The sequence below is a fragment of the Phodopus roborovskii genome, unplaced genomic scaffold (genome assembly GCF_943737965.1).
Source record: "Phodopus roborovskii unplaced genomic scaffold, PHOROB, whole genome shotgun sequence".
In the NCBI taxonomy this organism is placed as follows: domain Eukaryota; kingdom Metazoa; phylum Chordata; class Mammalia; order Rodentia; family Cricetidae; genus Phodopus; species Phodopus roborovskii.
This window is the reverse complement of record NW_026126560.1, coordinates 530,561-551,131: the sequence shown is the minus strand read 5'-3', so window position 1 is coordinate 551,131 and position 20,571 is coordinate 530,561. Positions and strand designations below refer to the sequence as shown.

Here is a 20,571-nt window from a genome sequence, read left to right as displayed (position 1 = left end):
CAATGCAGGCTGACAAGAGCCTCAGGGTGAAAGGGGCTCTGTGTGGAGGAGAGAGTGTGACTGTGTCTCCACGAGAGCTTCACCGGACTTCCTTGCCTCCACAAAAGCATCATTCACTCTACAGCAGACACAGACTGCAGCGAAGATTTCAGCACAGTGGCGGGCAGGAAGCCCTGTTGAGGTCACTGACCATCCCACTCCCACCTTATTTCAGGGATTCCTTTTATAGAGGGGCCAGGCACATGGGGGAAAAATCCCCCAAAATATGAATGCTGGCTATCTCAGCTTATACCTAGGCTTAGGGTTGCTAGATGCTCAACTGCCAGGAGTCTCAGGACAGGGTAACAACTATGGAAAGTGGCTCTGGTTGGCTCAGTGGTGCAAAGAGGAAGGTCTGAGAGTCAGGTGAATGCATCTGCACCTGACAACTGTTAGGAGAAAAGGACAGGGATGGCCATTGTACCCTTGTTCCCTGCCCCCCTCAGAGACTTGGTAGTACTTGCTCAGAGCATTTGAGGCCAATGTTGAAGAAGGGTGTTCCCTAATGTTTAATTTCTCAGAAAGCAGAAACTTTCTGAGGTATCTCAGAATCTGTTTTCATCTTCAACCAAAATCAAAATGACTCTATGAATGAAACCAAACCTATAGGAGTGGAGAACAGTGTCTAGGGTGGCTCTTTGACCTTTTTAGAGGCAAGTAACTCTGCCCCCCATCATCCAGGAGGTCGCCAACACACGTCTGCACATTGATGTCCCAGTAGGTGACAGCTCAGCACAAGCCCTACAACCTGAGTTCCATCCCCAGGACTCATGGTGGAAGGAAAACCAACTCCCCAAATGGTCCCGAGGTCCACATGCATGCTATGCCATACACACACATCACATGCAACAATACTAATTTTTTTTTTTTTTTTAAGTACAGGTTCTAGGAGATGGTTCAGCAGTAGACACTTGCTACCAGGCCAAACTATATGAATTCAGTCTCCAAAACCCACACTGAGGAAGGGAAAATTGACTCCTGAAAGTTATTCTCAGACTTCCATATGTAGACACCCTCCCATAAATAATAAATGTAATTTTTTTGGGGGGAGTAGTGGGACAGGCCTTTAATCCTAGTACTGGGGAGACAGAAGGATTTCTGAGAGTTCCATGGTAGCCAGGGCTATACAAGGAGACCTTTTTCTCAAAAAAAAAAAAAAAAAAAAAAAAAAAAAAGTCTTTTGCAAACTTAACAAATGAAAACGATGTGACCTCAGGGCCACTACACTGGTTGTAGGAATGCAGAAGTGATCTGTAAGTCCTTATCTGGTGACCTGCTCCAGTGCAGGACAACCCAACTGAGAACTGCTAAGGGCTGTACGGGGACCTTCAAAGGTGACTCTCCCTGTGACATCCTGGCTGTAACTCTATTAGCTCATCTAGGAGTTGCTCCAGTCAGTACATACAGGCCTGTCTTACACTGCATGCAAATAGTTCTATTGTCATAGCAAAATGGAAAGAGAAAGCCAGGCATTGGTGGTACACACTTTTAATCCCAGCACTCGGGAGGCAGAGGCAGGTAGATTTATAAGAGCTAGTTCCAGGACAGCCTCCAAAGCCACAGAGAAATCCTGTCTCGAAAAACCAAATAAATACATAAAAGAAAGAAGGAAAGAGAAACATAACCATAAAAGAAGCAGAAAACAACTTTACAAACCAAGAATATAGCATTTTATTCATTTCCAGATTATGTGTATTACACAACATATACATATATTTAGATAATATATAAAAGAAAGAATAAATTGTAGAAAGAAATATTGGTCTGAATCTGCCTTGTAGGACATCTTTAAATCCGTGCATTTGTTGTGCGTGTGTCTCTCACATGCCAGGGCAGGCAGCACAGGAAACCCCAGCAGTTGTGTGTCACTCAAAGCTCTGCTTTCCCCACTGAACTTAGAATGCAAGTAACAGAACTGTGGCATGGTCACCAGTGTCCATGACAAAGACATGAAGTAGTAAATGAGCCACAGCACAGTGGATTATAGAAATGTTTTTGCAATGTCTCTATGTAGTTTTTTTTTTTAAACTAAGAGTCATGTCCAGAGTCTGTCCTCCTTAGATGCCATCCAGTTATTGCTGAAGGAGAAAAACAGAAAAGAGCAATCAGTTTCAGCTATTAGAAAACTGAAGTTTAATGCCACCAATCCCCTTATTTCTGGTGATAACCGAGTGGACACTGGGCCATGGGGACACAAGTGAAGCTGCAATAGGAATGCATGCAAAGTGTTCACAATTGTACACTGCTTGCTCTTTGAGGCTGACAAAGAATCAGCTGGACCCGTGAACAGGAAACAGAAAGGACGAGAGGGGAAGGAGAGATGCACTGTGGTGGGAGGAAGCAACAGAACAGGCCACAGTTCATCCTCAGCTCGGTGCTACTATGCCAGAAGGAGAACTAAGAGGTGCCGGGAAGCCTCCAGTGCCAACTCAGTCAAGGAATGTCCTAGGCCATGGCTCCCCATCCCCCTGGCTTCCTTAAGGAAGGTTGTCTTACTTTGGCCTTGTTCTGAACTGGGAGATACAGTTTGAACTCTGCTGGGAGCTCATCTTCTGAGTAGAGTCTGTCTGAGAAGTAAACCCTTCGGATACGACAATTTGCATGGATCTGTAGAAACAAGACTCATTGTGACAGGCTACATACAACTGCTTGCTCTGTGCCCGATTCTCCCAGAAGTCCTCTCATGGTACTCCCAAAAATTCATCTCTATTAGCAAATTGGCTTTGCTTTGGGGTAGACTTCAACAAGAGGGGGACTCAGGAGCTGGAGAGATGGTTCACTGGTTAAGATAACTTACTGTTCTTGCAGAAAGAAGACCTGGGTTCAATTCCCAGTACCCATACCATGGCTCACATCTATCTGTAACTCCAGTTCTAGAGGATCTGATACTCTCTTCTGACCTCCTCAGACAAACATGTAGTGCACATACATGCAGGCAAAATATTCATATACATAAAACAATCTAAAAAAAATTCAAGGGGGTTAGAGAGTTGGCTCAATGGTAACACTTGTTGCTCTTGCAAGGCACCCAAGATTCAGTTCCTAGCACCCACAAAACATAGCTCACAACCATCCCTACCTCTAGTTTATGAAACCCAATAACCTCTTCTGGCCTTCTAGGGCACCAAGCATGGACATGGTACACAGATGTACTTGCAGGCAAAGCACACATACACATAAATGTAAAAATTTTTAGAAAAAAAAAAAAGGATTTTGATTGTTGAATTTATCTTATTTGAGTAGACCTCAGTGCCTTTGGGAACTTTCGTTAGAAGCCCAACATTGCTCTACCACAAGTGTCATAAGCCAGCCAGCCAGAGTGTGTCCTAAAACCCCTAGTGTGAAACGGCATGTGTGGAAGGTGAAGTACCTGCACTCTCAGGGTCTCGATGTAGTTTGTGCCATACGCCCGCCGGGTGAAATCAGACAAGTTGAACTGAATCTGGTTCCAGCCATCATCCAGCCGCATGGGCATGGTACAGATGAAAGGTTTGACACGGGTGGTGCTCTGGTAGTTACTTGCTCGAAACCGCCGACGAACATTTTTGTCATCTAGTACCTGCGGCACCCAGAGGAGGCCCACACTAGTTCCATGTTCTCAGGCTCAGACAAGCATTAAGACAAGAATCTGAGCCTCCACAGTCTGGTTCCCAAGGCCAAACCCCAGGGAGAATAAACAGGCCAGAGACAGGCCACAACTGGTCACAGATGGCCTGCAAGTAGTAAGTTTATCTTATTTGTTGTCAAGACAACAGCAGCTATGATGACATATGACACAGTTAGCAAGCTCTGAGACCATAGGATGATTTCATATTTCTTCCCTCTAAAAGCTCAAAAATATTAAAACAGAAACAGTAACTCAATATTAAATATTTACTCCCTGAATGGACATGTTAATCTTTAAGCTTTGAACTCTTGTAGCCATTGATTAGACTTTCTGGGTACTGCTTCTTTTGAAACCTCACATTAAAACTTTGGTTTGGAACACCAAATTTACAGCCTCATGAAAGCTGCACTGAGCTTTAGCAGAGAGAGGCAGGGAAGAGCACAGACCAAAGGATAATAAGCATTCCGCTGCCTGGTTCTCCTGCACACTTACCTGTACTTCAAATGTAAAATACTTCTTCAGGTTTTTGATGATCATGACGAGGAAAGGCAGTTTGATTCCCAGCGTCTTCTTGGGGTCTGCAGGGCATGTGATGTATGTGGTGCTGTCAGCAGAAACACAAGGGAATGGGTTACTCTTTCTTTCCTTTGTGGTGCATGTAATACCACATGATCCAAAAGTAAAAATCAGAAACAGGATCTAAAGGTTTGTCACCTAATGAACCCTTCAACAGTTCAGTTAGTGAACATTTTTTAAAATGCCAGGACTGGCAAGACACACCAGTGGGTAAAGGCACTTGTGGTCAAACCTGATGACTAGTTTGATTCCTGGGACCCACATGGTAGAAGGAGAAAACTCTGACCCCCAAATGAACACCATGGCATGAGCACCATCCTCCCTTCCCTATATACACATACAAAATAAGCAAAATAAAATGTTAAATGTCAAGTGTAGTTATCTGCAACACTGTTGGAGGCCAGAAGACCAAGGCCAGTTTGGGAAACATAAAAAGACCGTATCTTTAAAAACCAACCCCAGCCAGGTGGTGGTAATGCACACCTTTAATCCCAGCAATTGGCAGGCAGATCTCTGTGAGTTTGAGGCCAGCCTGGACTACATAGTGAGTTCCAGGATAGCCAGGGCTACATAGTGAGACCCTGACTTGAAACTTCCATGCAGGGAAAAACAAACAAATCAGAACAAAACAAACAAAAGACCTGACTCAAACAACTTGAGACCAACAATAAAAGTATCTGAAAAACAAAGTCTGGAAAGTTCTTCCAGTAAAAAAAGACTTCAATTCTAAGGTAACTATGAAATGATAGGAAATTTAAAAACTGGGGTATTGAAAACCTTAAGAGCTGCAGGGTGATCGGAGCATTCTTCCATAATCTGGGTGAACAGTAATAACAGCTAACTGATCTCTGTGCTAGGCATGGGTCTGAGTGTCGTAGTTAATCTTCATACTAACCCTACAGGAAAACACCCCCCATTTTGCAGATGAGGAAACTAAAGCTGAGATCAAGCAAATAGCCTGAGATAAGCTGTAAGCAGTGCAGGGGATCCACAGACAGCAGGTCCTGTTGGCACTGAAGCACAATGCCCTCCTGATGCAGCACTTGAGGACAGAGCTGGCAACCTACCTGACATTTGTCCCTTCAATCTCTAGCACCAGGGACTGGATGTCATTGTCAGTGATTCTTTTGATATGGCCATTCCGTACCTATAAAGGAGGAAATTTGTCAGCGTTGCAGTGTTTGACAACAGCCTTATAAAAATTTTGAAGGTTAAATGAGCCCATCAGAGGAAAAGTGGCCCAAGACACATGATACACAAGTTGGCAACAGCATGTCAAAGCCTATGTACAAAGCGGTGTGATATTCCCTCTACATACCATTTGGAATAAATTCCTTTCTGATTCAGACTCAGCTAACATTTATTTACTCTTTACTCTGTAACAGCAAAGTTCATGTATATTCTTATTCAACTCCTACAGAAGCAATAAAAACTAAGTTAAAGTGATAAGAGTCCCATTCTCAGACATGAATGTAGCATCCAAGGACTGTAAATAGGAGGTCCTAAGTAGGAGACCAGGTTTCCTAGACCTTCCCCTAACCATAGCTTCTTCGTCCACAAAGATTAATAAACTACTGTCAGCCAAGCATGGTGGTGCACCTCTTTAATCCCAGCACTTCAGACACAGAGACAGGTAGATCTCTGTGAGTTCAGGACAGCCTGGTCTAGATAGTAAATTCCAAGACAGCCAGAGCTATGTAAAGAGTCTCTGTCTTAAAAACAACAAAAAGGTCACTAAGAAGGAAGGTAGCAGGTGAAGAGAGAGTGAAAGCAGTATTTCCAGCTTTGCTTGCTCATACACACCTCAAATCTAACTACTAAAAAGCTAAGGCAGGCAATTATGCTGAATTACAGGCCAGCCTGGGCTACATCGAGACCTTGTCTCAAAGAAAATGTGTGTTTATGTGTGTGTGTGTCCCTTGAGCTTACTCCTATTTTTCCTTTACCTTCTTTTATATAATTTTATACTTTTCTCAAGTATGAGTTCAGATCCTTTCAATACCATGTACAGAAATCTTCATGTTCAGTCAAGTGATCTCTCTTTTCTGATTTTCTTTCCTGGCTCATGTTATCTAGATGACAAAATTTAGCAGTATACATACATACATACATACATACATACATACATACATACATACGTATTCATACTACATATTACACAGACTATGAGGAACCCATATTAAATATTAATTTCTCTTCTCAAAATAATTAGGAACAAGCATTTCTGGGCACCTAACCCAGAAGCAGCTAATATGCACAGGAGACATAGAGCTCAACATTCTAACATGGAAAAGATCAATAGGTGTAGAAGAAGCTATAGGAAAAAGAAAAACGTTTCTTCTGGTTATGACAAAAATGACTTCATAATCAATGACTCAATCTCACTGAATATCTCCTTGTCCATTAATCAGCATGCCGATGACAATTTTACTTCCCATTATATTTGCACATAGGGAGAAAGCATCATGGGTCTTTTGGGATATTTGTACACTGTGTGAAGATATACTGCTATGATTGATTTAATAAAGAACTGAACAGCCAATAGCTACGCAGGAAGTATAGGTGGGACTTCAGGCAGAGAAAGGAAGTAGAAGATAACTGAGGCAGAGAGTAGTCACCAGAGAGGGTGGTGCAGGTATGGACAAACAAAATAAAAGAGAAGTAAAAAGCTACAAGGTAAAACATAGATTAATATAAATGGGTTAATTTAAGTTATAAGAGCTAGCTAAGGGGGCCTAAGCTAAGGGGGCCAAGCCTAAGCTAAGGCCGAGCTTTCATAATTAAGTCTCCATGTCAATTTTTATGAGCTGGCAGTGGACAACAAAGCTTTTCCACAATACTCTTCTACACAGCTCTGCTTCCCCATCAGTTTTTGTGTGCTGTGTCACGGAGTTTGATCTGTTCTCATTGTATGTGGTGTTCCCCAGGTGACGTCCAGAACCACCACCCACCTTGTTCTACAACTGCAGTGGACCTGTCTGTGAAGTTCAGCCAAGAGTAGGATCAAATACCATGCAGCCTTAGGATCTGATCTTCATCGCTCAGTTCTGTGTGAGATATAAGCTAAGCATCAAATATGTGCTGACTCTGGAATCTGTCACCCTAAGAGTTGGCACATCTGAATAGGTTCAAGGAGGGCTTTAAACATTCCTGGATAACGTATCGACCATGGACTATTATAGGAAACTGGAAATCACGGGAGTGTCACACACAAAGCACGTGAAGCTAGTGGTGTGAAGAATGTCTCTTACAAAACACCCTTTGGTGCCATTTTCAGGCACAGAATGCTGGGCTAGATGGGTCTCTCAGCTCTGCCAATGGAACAGTTCTTGGGTTGTCAAGACACAAATGTCACATTGAAAAGCTTCTCAAACAAAGCTGGCCACATTCAATGCCCTCCTGCTTTGAATTCTGGGCCACTTTCCAACACAGATTAAGAACACAAAGGCTCAAGTCTGTGTAGAGCATGCCAGCACTGCCCACCTCCTTCACCAATGCTCCCAACAAAAGTAGCAATATTTCTCCTCTATGTTTTGTGGAAAATTAGGCAATTTCTTGAAGGAACAACCTGTCAAGAAATTATTTACAAATAATGTGCTATAGCTTTACTGTTAGAACTGGGAGCATTCCAATAAGATGCCATATTAGTTTTACAACATAACACTAGTTATTCTCAATAACATAAACACATAAACATTCCTTCTTTAAAAGGTAGGTAACACAAGGGCAGGGGACTTCAAGAGACTAGTATGTAATTAGGGACTCAAGTCTACTACTATTGCTAAAAGGCAACATGTTGCTATTTATCCAACATTGTTTCAAATCATGGAGTTAATCTTCACATTTCCGAAAAGTTCTCAGTCCAGAGTCAACAAGAAGTCTCCCCTGGCTCAGAAAGCAGCCAGATCTCACAGGGAGGAACTGTGAGGAAATTGGCCTTCTGCCCTTCTCCAAGTTTACAGTTTGCAGACCCACTCAAGTCCTTAGAAAGGGAACAATGCCTTCTAAAGCATGCAGAGGGCAACAGAGGAGCTAGAATGGACTCTAGAATCCCTGGGCTTCTCCTCAACCAGAGGCAACTCAACCTAATTTGTTAGTAAAGCATAATTTCCCCCCTTATAAGGGCCCTTTCAAAGGGCTGCAAATACAAACTCCCTGGAAAAAAAAGAGTGGCGTGCCAATGATTGGGGATATGAGAGTTCAAGGACAGGAGACTGCAAAGTCCCTTCCCTAAGGCTCTTAAACAAGGGAGAGGTTCTTAGAGCAAGGTTTCCACCCTCTGCCCTCTAGAAATGACTACATTAAATTACAGGCTAAGCTGGGGTGTGGTAATGCAATGCCTGTAAACCTAGCACTTGGAAAGTAGGAAGATCTCAGTAAGTTCTGAGGCTAGCTTGGTGTACACAGCAAATTTCATGCTAGCCAGGGCTATACAGTAAAACTCTGTCTCCAACAAAAACAAAGCAAAACAAAGACACAGGCTGTCACCGCCTTCAATTGTCCAGGCCTTCCAGGAAGTCAGCCCGTCCTCTGAGCAGCTCCTCATAAACACATGTGGTAAGATGTATGTCTCTGAAAGTCTCAACTTCCTCTCATTAACTCAGAGTTCACTGGGCCTGGCCTTCAGAGGATCATAAAATATATGTGCTGATATTTAGTGCTCAAGATGGAAGCAGACTTACTTAACTTCTTCCTCTAATTAGTGTGCACTGCTTCTGACATTAATCCTTTGATCCAAGATATCCACAATCAGTGTGGCCTATGAGTATTTCTTATTTTGCTTTACTATCCTGTGGTGATATATTATTTATGATTTATTAAAGCTTGCCTGAGAATTCAGAAAAGCAAAGTCAGCCTCAAGCCATAGAAGCCAGGCGCGCGCGCGCACACACACACACACACACACACACACACACACACACACACACACCAATCTTGAAAGTTAGAGTGATGGAGATGCACCTCTGGATGTTCACTAGGGTGCTTCCAGAGAAGTTTAAATGAGGAGTGAAGACCCACTCTGAAAGTGGGTGGCACCCATCCATCTTCTGCTCTTATTCCATCAATGAACAAAAAGGCAAAAAGATGTATGCAAGATTACTGTCAAAATTCCTGGTCTGATTCCTGGTCTTCACAGGTGTGAAGTCCTAGTTGCATGTCCCAGCTACCATGAACTTAGCCATGCCTTTCTCCCTACTATGAGCTAGCTCCTCCTTGAACCAAGAGCCAAAAAATAACTTACTTACCTTAAGTAGTTGTTACAGCAACAAGAAAACAGCATGCAAAGAAACAGGTTTAACAGGCACACTGGTTGATGCCTATAATCTTAGCACTTAGGAGACTGAAGCAGGAGGATTGCCACTCCTTTATGGCTACCTTAGGCTTTGTAACTCCAGGACAGCCTGGGCTACATTGTGACGACCTTGTCTTGTATGAAGACTTGGATCCCCAGCACCCACATAAAAGTAGGGCACAGCCAGCCTTGGTGGGGCATGCCTTTAATCCCAGCACCTGGGAGACAGAGGCAGGTGGATCTCTGTGAGTTTCAGGCCAACCTGGTCTACAGAGCATGTTCCAGGACAGCCAGAACTGTAACACAGAGAAAGCCTGTCTAAAAATAAAAAAAAAGGGGGGGGGAAGCTGGGTGTGGCAATGCACTGCTATAATCCCAGCACTGGGAGAGGTGGGTAGACAGGCAGAGCGCTAGTTCACTGGTTAGTCAGCTCAAAAGACATCAAGTGTCCACTTGTACCTCAAATAAACATAAATATACTCCACACATGTGCATGTACACATATACTACCCATCAACACTCAAAAAAGAAAAAAAAATGAATGGATTTCTTAACGACATACACAAATGTGATTATATTTCATTCTTAATTCATTCCTGTGAACCCTCACTACTCCCAGCCCCTCTTATCTGACACATGAAGTACGTGGGGGCTTTTGAACCCAAGTTACTGGCAATTACAGGGGAATGATCTTCAGTACTACAGACACCAAAGGAACAAACCTTGAGTTTATCTCCCAGTTCTTCTCCCAGGCTTTTCATGGTTGCTGAGCAACTAATAAAGAAGACTGATTTTTTTTTCCCCCTTTCTCAGTGTAAGCCCCAGGGAGGAGGGTCAAGATGAAAGAAACATAATACTACAGGGATAGGGAGGAAGCTGGCCAATGTCCACAATTCTACAGAGTGATTCAAAAATAACATATTAGCTGTACCATTACCATCCCCTCCCCCCACTTTCATTTTCTGGTTCCACTCACTCATCCTGGCAGGCAGCTGAACCCTCACCATCTGGCATGTCCTCTTAATGACACATGTCCCAATTTACATTAAGCCCTTACAGCAGGCCACTGCAGCAGGAAAGTATCTGCCCAGGGCCAGGGGCCTGGTTCCAAGTCAGAAAGCAGGCAGAGGGAGCCCTCTGTGGGAAACTGTGGTCATAGCTCAGGCTCATGGGACCTTGGGCCACTCTCCATTTGCTGTACTTTTTAGGACTACTTACACAGCAGACAGGCTGTAGGTCACTCTGTAGATCAGGCTGGCTTTAAACTCACAGATATCTCTCTGCCTTTGCCTCCCAAGTGCTGGGATTAAAGGCGTGCACCACCACCTGACTCATAGTGTTTTTTGAAAGTGCACAAGTAACCAGAACTCATGTTTTCATCCAGTTACAGTAAAAGCTATTAATCATTAAAATAAAGACTGACCTTGGGAAAGTGAAAATCATCCAAAGGCACTCAGTTCCATCCACAGAATGATAAAAGTTAGGGTCTAGGGTCAGCAAAGTGGCGCAGCAGATAATCACCTGCAGCCCAGCCTGATGTCCCAGTTAAATTCTTGGACCCGTGTGGTGATAGGAGAGAACCAACTCCTACAAGTTGTCCTTCCATGGGCACAATCGTGATCATAAGTGATGATAATCATACACTCATACAAATACACACACACGTAATTATTTATTTCTAATTCTGGAGAAAGACTTTGTTCATCCTTAAAATGAGGAATGTGGACCCAGTCACCACAACTATTCAACACCACCATCAAAAGACTCTGATAGTCTGATTCCACGTGGAAACAGAAACAGCAGCAGCTAAAAGGAAGAGAAAGTAGAAGGAAGGAAGGGACGGAAGCTGGGAGGGAGGGAGGGGGGAGGAAGGAAGAGAGAGCAGGACATGTAAACCAATCCCACGGGATTCTGGTGAGCAGCAAAGAAGACTGGGCATGCAGTACTGTGCAGGATGAGGAACACTTCCTTTTATTTTTGTTTTTTGCGACAAGACCTCAGATCTCACCCTGCCTGGCCTCAAACTCAGAGATTCACCTGCCTCTGCCACCTGAATAAAGTTGTGCTCAGCAAGCTCTAACATCTTGAATAAATTTCAATAAATTGAAAGATTTGATGGAAACTAGTGTAGCCAAATCTTAACTAAATTCAAGTGTGATAAGAAGGAAGCTGAGGCTGGACAGTGGTGGTGCATGCCTTTAATCTCAGCATTCATGAGGCAGAGGCAGGTGGATCTTTGTGAGTTAGAGACCAGCCTGGCTTACAGAATGACTTCCAGGACCAGTTCAAACAAGGAAGGAAGCTGAGGTTCTGAGTTAATAAACACCTCAGGCTGCAGGGTCAAGACAAGCATCAGAGGTACTGCCTCCTCTGAAATGAACTGTGACCCAAAGACTAAGGAAGGCGTGGTAAACTTGGGGCGAAGGCAGGGGAGCAACAAGTGCAGAGGTTGTCAATTGAAGAGAGTGAACTAAGTGCAGCAGGACCCTGTCTCTAAGGGGGGGGAGCTTGAAAACTAGTTAAGTGGGTGGCAGACCACCTGCCTGGGCCTCAGATCGCCAGTGCCACTCTAGAGATTTGGGAATGGAAAAGCCAAAGGCCCACTGTTGTGGAATATTATTTTAAGGTGTGTTATATTTGTTTATGCTCTGGAACATTTGTTTAACGACGTAAAGATATGTTGTTTGTGTTTATGCTGCATTTGTTAAACTCTGAAGCTGTGATTCTTTGCCTGTCTAAAACACCTGACTAGCAAATAAAGAGGTGGGGCTGGCAGGCAGACAGAATAAATAGGAGAAATCTGAGGAGCCAGAGTAAGAGAGAATAAGCAGAGGAGGACACTAGGGGCCAGCCACCCAGCCACTGAATAATAGTGAAAGAAAGATATACAGAAGAAAAGATAAAGAAAGATATACAGAAGGCAAGAAACAAACCAAGCTAAGGCCAGGTGTTCATAAGTAAGAATAAGCCTCTCTGTGTGTGAATTATTTGGTAGCTGTGCAGTGCGCTCCCCAAAAGAGCCTAAAAGAGTAAAAAGTAAAACAAAAAACAGACCATGACTACATTATTTTAACTCAGAAGCCTAAGCAGATACTATACTTAATCTTCCAATATTGCTTTTTTCATAGAAACCAAGTAGGCATTCTCTCTGTGCACAAACTCCAAAGTCAGAATAGTAAATATCTGTGATATCAAAACAAGGATTCAAAATAGTCATTACAGAAAATACGTACTATCTACTGGCAAAGGAACAAGCTGTATGTAATATAGACAGCCCGACTTGCCTCCACCCCACAATCAGACTTTGCCCTTATTACAACTCTGCATTATCTGGGGGGGGGGGAGGTGGAGGATGGAGGAATTGAGGGCATATGATGGATATTTTCACAATTCTGTTTCTTCCAAACTCTATACAATGCCAGTCACTCCGATGATGCTCAGGAAACATTGCTCAGTGATGCTCAGTGATAAACATTTCAATTCCCAGTATTTCTTTGGCTGGACTCGATTCCTGCTTACTAAGAACCTTATAACTTAACTGAGGAAAAGCCCAATTACAACAAAGCTAATTCAGATAGGCCCAAACTTTCCCTTTCCTCTCTCACTTCTCCTCTCAGATGGAGAAAACCTCCCCACTAAACACTATTGTATTTAATCCAAATAAAGAGCTGGAAACATGTAATTATTTTGTATCGTGAAGATTTGGCTCAAAAACAGATGTTCTGGAGTTTGCCAAAATGTCTGTTTAATTTGCTCTAACAATGTTCATATGTGTTTATGTCATCAGGGTACCATCGGACCTCTAGTGGCATTGTTAAGGGACACAACGCACCATGGTTACTCTGCTTTCATAGCCATGTGTAAACATGTTGACTAGTCAAAAAGCCATGCTTGAAATGAAAACAAAATACTTGACAGATCAAAACCAGGGTGTCATCAAGTAGATGTTTCTTAGAAAAGCTTCACCACTACCCTCCCACCACAACCCAGCATGTTCTCTGGACCTGTTCTCACTGCTTTAGACCAACACTTCATACATCTCAGTTTCCAAGTTCAAGTGGCACACAAGCCCACACTCTCCATACCTTCTGTTCATAATAGTCAAGATACCAAGGCTGGTGAACCATCATCCTCCCAACACTGCCAGGGGAACCCCCTCTGGGTTCTCTCAGCAGAGCGGCAGAGCTCTAATTTAAGAGCTCCTGCTGCTCCATTTCAAAATGAACAAAAGCTTAGGAGCATGGTGGTGGTGGTGGGGGAGTTAAGGGTCTGCTTCCTATGCAATACTCTTGATGTAAATCTAGCTATGGACAGAATCATTGGAAAGAGAAGGTTTGGTCTGACTACTCATGGATCACAGGCCGGATCCTGTGGAGCTCTCAACTGTCTTAACCAAAGGACATGATACTCCAAACAAGCTTCTCTCAAAGCTGCCCTCAGAACACAAAACTGCCCAGCAGTGACAAGCAGAAGGCAGTGCAGGTGCTCTCTCAACCACTGTGTGACCTAAAGCTTTGAATAAGCAAAGACACTGTATTATTCTAGTTCCACTACCAATAAACTTGGCTTACTTTGCCCATTCTACATACACCTCTATAAACACTCCACTAGGCACACCACCTCTCTCCATCCTCCCCTGAAGAGGGAAGAACTAAAGATATTCTCTAAATCGCCTGCCTGGCTTACGCATTAGAGTGCCCACTTTATATTAAAACAAAACGACCCAGCTGACTGCCCCGGGAATCTTCCTGAGAAAGGGAACACAAAGATAATAAATGCAGACCAACTCACATCCAGCTAGATCTTATAACATCTCCAAAAGTGGCTAGGGAGAGCCACCATCTCATGTTGTAGGTGAAAATATCCAGGCCTCCTCTAGAGGAGGCCTGGATAAAAATAACGGAGGTCTGAATTTAGGGCTCCCGAGAAGCTGATGACAGTCACCATTTTGCAGTTTTCCCAATGGAGAGAAAGCCAGGAGGGGAGGAACAGTACAGACTCCAAGGCACAGAGAGCTTGCGACAAGTTCCAAAGGTTAGCCTGTCAGCGGTCAGAAACGGAGGGAGCTACTGAATGAGACCTGACTGAACACGTCTGGTTTGGGCCATGCAGTTGTGACCGCGCCTATGTTCAGGATGTCGGGGACAAAGGCCCTCCGTCTACAGAGCAGCACAGTGCCTGGCACCAGAGAGCACGCGCATGCCTTTCATCTCAGGGATATGCATCTCAAGTTAGGCGGTGGGCACTCTGCACCCATTCCACTGACCGGGAAGCCGAGGCTAAGCAGCCACACCATCACGTGGGCGGCGAGGGCTGTCGGGCTGGCCCCGCCTCCTCCCCGCCCCGCCGCTCACCTTTTTGTCCCAGATCTGCAGGGGCTTGCTGCCGATGCTGTAGAGGATGGAGAGGAAGCCGCTCTGAAACGTGTTCTTGAACATCTCGCCAGCCGCGGCCCCGCAGCCGCCCTAGGCCGGGACTCAAAGTCGGCACCGAGCGGCGAAGGAGAGAGGGAGCCGTTGGTCCGAAGGAAGGACGCTGAGCTGCAGCCACTGACGGCGGGAAGCTGCAGCGCGACGCGGATCCGCAAGCCTAGGCGCACACAGGGCCACCTCAGCACCGAAACCACAGCAACTGCCGCCTGCGCCGCTAAGTCAGCCTGAGAGGAGGCGGAGCGCCTCCGCGGCCCGCCACGGATCCCTCCGCACTCCTGAGCCCGCCTCCCGGAGGAGCATCGCCCAGTCCGGCCGCAGGAAGAGCAGCTTCCGGTTTCTTCCGCCCTTAGGCCCGCCTTTTCCTGCCTTCTCGGGAGCAGTACTCGGTTGCCAAGGGACTATTGCTCTCCTCTCTCCACCGCGGCCCAGAATTGGTTCATAACAGCGGAAGGAGACATTGAGTTTTTCTCACGTGTTGACAGTATCTGCGTGGTGTCATGGGAACCCGGCGGGCTGTAGAGGGGTGGGGTCATGACAGGTCCCGCCCCGAGGGGCGGGGCGAGTAAGGAAGGCGGCTTTCTGTGAATGACAGAAAAATGTTCCTTGGCGTGGTGGCGCCGCCATTTAATCCTAGCACGGTATTTAATCCCATAGAGGCAGATAGATCTCTGAATTCGAGGACAGCCTGGTCTACCTAACGAGCTCTTGGACTGCCAGGACTCATACAGAGACCCTGTCTCAAAACATAGATGTTCTGGGTTTGCCCAGAACAGAAGAACGTGTGAGCGAGTGAACCAGTATTGAGCATCTTATTTATAACATCACCTTTAATTATCAGGTCCCACAAGATGTTGGGGAAAGCAATATCCTGGGGAAAACATACCGCCTTAAATGCATTGGCTAGAAAACAAGAAAGCCTGAACATTAAAAGCAGAAATTAATAAAATTAAGCAAAATTGGACTGGTTGACTTGAACCAACAACTTTTTTTTTTTTTTAATGCGCCAATGCCTGTAACATTTTAGGAAAGACATAAGCTGTGGTGTTTCAAGTAGAAGGAAATCTCAAATGTGGGAGATGTCCCCTGTCGTTGAACATCTTCCTCAATGGCATATTGTGCATCCAGGCTTCTATTGGGTACTCTGGCACACAGAAAAGAGTTTGCAGCAAAGGCAATTGTTTAGCCATTTTTTGGCATCATAGTTGCAGATTACTATGTGACAAAATATGAAATGCCTTACCCTGTATTAACTCACTCAATCCTCACACCAAAACTTTGGGTACTCCAGTCAGAATTTTTAGATACAGTCAGAATTTTTAGATACAGTGAAAAAAATATATGAATTTTATTACTGTATAAAAATAAAACTTATATGTAATTTATTTTTGCACGGTATCTGTATATCTGCCCAGCCTGTTTAAAGTTCTTTCACACACACAAAAAAAAAAAACAAAAAAAAAAAAAAAAAAAAAACAGGTGCACACCTTTAATCTCATCACTCAGTAGGCAGAGGCAGGTGAATCTCTGTGAATTCAGGGCCAGCCTGGTCTACATAGTGAATTCCAGGACAGTCAAGGCTGCTACAGAGAGAAATTCTGTCTTGAAAAAGAAAGCAAAATGTCTGAAGTCTTTTGAGTTGGAAATGAACTGGTCTAATGTTAAATTTTGAAAAATTATTGCTTATGTCGAGATTTCTATATAGATGACATTTGCATGAAGAACTGCATTTCTTTCCTCCCATTGCTCAGACCTCTTTTTTTGTCTGAGTGAATCCACATGCAAATGCCCTATTCTTTCCTGTGAAGGTGTGAATGGCAACTTCCATCCTAAGTTGTTCAGGACAGTTTACAGTCACTTCCCACCTGCTCCCTGTAGGCTTGTCTAACTTGACTCCTTGTGCAAACCAAACTGGTGAAGTCAGCCTCAGCTCCCTTTTTCTAACTGTAGGTATTTTTGCCAAATATATCCCCAGTTTATTGAAACCCTGAGCTATGGGTACCATCCTGGTCCAGGCTGTCGGTCACTCCTCATGAACCCCTCTGCTCGTGTCACCTAGCACCTCAGTCATCTTGCATTCCTTTGTCTCTACCTAGGCTGCTCTAGCTGGGCTGACTGGCTAGTCCTTACTCCATCTAGAATGCCACTTTCAACTGGGTGGTAGTGACATGTGCCTTTAATCCCAGCACTCAGGAGGTAGAGGCAGGTGTATCTCTGAGTTGGTGGCCAGTCTGGTTTACAGAGCAAGTTCCAGGACAGCCAGGATTGTCTCAAAAGAAGGAATTTTTTTTTTTTTTTTAACTTCCATGCTCCAATATGTGCTTCCTACGGCTGCCATGATAACACATGCTTAGTGCTCAAAATCTCAGTGACTCAAAACAATAGAACTTTCTACTTTTGCAGCTCTGGAGGTGGGATATCCAACAGGAGAGTTGTTAGAGCCACCGTCCTTTGAAGGCGATAGGAAAACAAAACAAAACCAAAAAAGAAACAAAACCCTTCCTGGCATTTCTTGGCCAGGTAGCAACAGGATATAAATTCTATGTCCATTTTCATGTGGCTGTCTTCTCTACTTCTGAGTCCTCTCCCCCTCTAATAAGGTTACTAGTCATCAGATTCAAGGCCCACTAGTAAAGATCAATATGGACCATGTTTGGTCCTCCTTATATTGGGCTTGAAGGTTATTATGTGGACTGGATAGTTTATGTCAACTTGACACAGCTAGAGTCATCAGAGAGGAGGGAGCCTCATCATCCATATGGAAGGAAAGGGTTTATTTATTCAAAGTTCCATGTAACCACTCATCATCAAAAGCAGTGAGGACAGGAATTCAAGCAGGCCAGGAACTTGGAGGCAGGAGCTCATGCAGAGGTCATGGAAGAGTGCTGCTTACTGGCTTGTTCCACTCAGCTTGCTCAGACTGCTTTCTTATAGAACCCAGAACCACTAGCCCAAGGAGGGCACCACCCAAAATAGGCTGGACCCTCCTCCATTAATCATTAATTTAATGATTGGTTTCCTTTTTAAAATTTTATTTATCTTATGTATATGAGTCCTCTATCTGCATTATGACTTTATGCCCAAAGAGGGCATCAGATCCCATTATAAATGGTTGTGAGCCACCATGTGGTTGCTGGGAATTGAACTCAGGACTTCTGGAAGAGCAGTCAGTGTTCTTAATGGCGGAGTCATCTTTCCAACCCCTTAATGATCACACACACACACACACACACACACACTTTATGGAGGCTAGAGAGACATTTGATCCTCTGGAGCTGGTGTTACAGGTGGTTGTGAGCCACATGATGTGGGTGCTGGGAATTGAACTCAGGTCCTCTGGGAGATGTATGTGGGGCTTTTTTGTTTTTGTTTTTCAAAACAGGATTTTGAGTGAATAAAGTCCTGAGTGAATGTGTGCTGTGGACATAGGCACAGCCATGCCAATGATCCCAGAGCCTCAACTCCATGAAAGAATGGTGAAGCCTTCTTCTGGTCCCAGAGTGGATACTGACAATGTGTGCAGAAAATGTCTACCATAGCTCCCTGTCCCAACCAATATTTATAGCCTTTAGATTGCTCCCTCCTAGAGATCATTCCTACCAACATTAGCCATGTAGCTGTATACCATAAACCCTTCCTCCTTTTCTCTAATAACTTCTAGCTTCACCAGTTGTATGCAATAACCCCACCTCCCTATTCAATTGTATGTAGTAAACATGCAGAGCTTCAGGTCACTGTGGTTTCTCCAGCAGAGAACCTGGTCCACCCATCTCAGCTTTCTGTCTATGCCTATCATTTCTTCATTCCCGCAACACCTTAGCCAGGTCCAAGCCCCCGAAGCCATGAATAGACATGGCAGCTGATTAACCTACTAAAGGTTTATTTGTTGTTTATTTCTTAGAACAGGGTCTCACTATACCCCAGGCTGGCCTCAAACTCTCAATCTTCCTGAATCAGCCTCCTGAGTGCTAGAACTATAACTGTATACCAACATGCTCTACATTGCCCATTAAGTTTTTATTTTATTTGTGGGTTTTTTTTTCTTTCTTTTTTTCTTTTCTTTTTCTTTTTCTTTTTTTTTTTTTGGACAGGGTCTTTCAGGCCTGTCATGGTGTTGCACACCTCCCAGCATTCAGGAGGCAGAGGCAGGAAAACCTCTAAGTTTGAGGCCAGCCTGACCTACATTGTTCCAGAACAGCCATAGGCTGTTACACAGAGAAACCCTGTCTCAAAAAACCAAACCAAAAAAAAAATTTTTTTTCCCCTTACATAGCCCTGGCTGTCCTGGAACCTGTTCTGAACTCACTCTGTAGACCAGGCTTGCCTCAAACTCACAGAGATCCACCTGCCTCTGCCCCTGAGTACTGGGATCAAAGGTGTGTGCTACCACCACATCTGACACCCATTAAGTTTTTAATGTATTGACCCATGAAGAGTTTAAACAAGGGTGTCAGTTTCAGTTGGTTTGTCACTGTAAAACAAGGATCATACTTGATCATAAAGACACAACTTTGAGGCCTGGGGGGATGGCTGAGTTGGTAGTGCTTTCCAGGCATGTATAAGGGCCTGAGTTTGGTCCCCAGAAAACACATTTAAAAATAGTTGGGTTTTAGTGGGGCACACATGTAATTCCAGCAGGGTGGTGAAGACAGGAGGGTCCCTGGGGATTGCTGGCCAAATAAGAGGGCTCTAGGTTCAGTGAGAGAACCTGTGCCAAAAAATAAGGTGGAGAGTACTCAGTGAAGACCCTATGTATAGACCTCCATACATGCACACACACATACATGTGTGCACATACCTATACACATGACACAAACTGGATTTTAAATGTACAGGTTTAATAACCAAGGCATCATTTCAGGCATCAGTGACGGTAAGCATCTCTTTCAGTGCAAAAGGCCCTGATCATCAGCTCACACCCAGGGAACAGTAGGTTCCCAGGCCAACGTAACCTAGAAATTCACCCAGAACACCTGTCCCTGGGACACAAAGGGAGGCGCTACCCAGTGACATGCATCTCTCTCTGCTGCTGGGGTGATGGTCTGGCACAGCAGTGACATGAGCAGGTATGCACTTTAGTCAGAGCAGAACAAGGAGAGCGCCCTAAACTCTGAAAGCCTAAAGGACATGGGCCTGGGCTACTGCCAAAGCTCCTGCTGTCCTTCAAGGGAAGGCCACATAAGTCTCCGTTGGGCCCCTGAATGTGACCATTTTTATCGAAGATTCAGGCAGGAGGCTTACAGCAGGTGGGTTGGGGTTGGCTAAAAAGGTATGAGGGTCAATGAATCAGTTCACACACATGTTCCTCTCATGGCTCTTTATTCTTCGAGAAATATTCTTTCTGTCTGGGCTATGGTGGCGCACACCTTTTATCCCAGCACTTGGGAGGCAGAGATAGAGACAGGCGGATTTCTGTGATTTCAAGGCCAGCCTGGTCTACAAGAGCTGGTTCCAGGACAGCCTCCAAAGCCACAGAGAAACCCTGTCTCAAAAAAAAAAAAAAAAAAAAAAAAAAAGAAAAGAAAGAAAGAAATATTCTTTCTGAAAGTTCTCTCAAAAAGCTCTCTTTAAGATTTCTCCTAAACAAGACCATGCGGTAGAAGTACATAGAGACAGCTTACCTGAAC

The 20,571-nt window shown here is 44.3% G+C and overlaps 1 protein-coding gene across 1 annotated transcript; it reads right to left on the bottom strand.

Moving 5' to 3' along the window:
- Window positions 1–1,686: 1,686 nt before the first annotated feature.
- Window positions 1,687–15,206, bottom strand: Cfap20 (cilia and flagella associated protein 20). The gene is made up of 6 exons (XM_051201903.1): window positions 14,870–15,206; window positions 5,290–5,369; window positions 4,139–4,250; window positions 3,410–3,598; window positions 2,536–2,646; window positions 1,687–2,117 (listed from the first exon to the last, which is right to left on the bottom strand). Exons 1-6 carry the CDS (start codon window positions 14,951–14,953, stop codon window positions 2,112–2,114), a joined length of 582 nt encoding a protein of 193 aa, XP_051057860.1. The 5' UTR covers window positions 14,954–15,206; the 3' UTR covers window positions 1,687–2,111.
- Window positions 15,207–20,571: the final 5,365 nt, after the last annotated feature.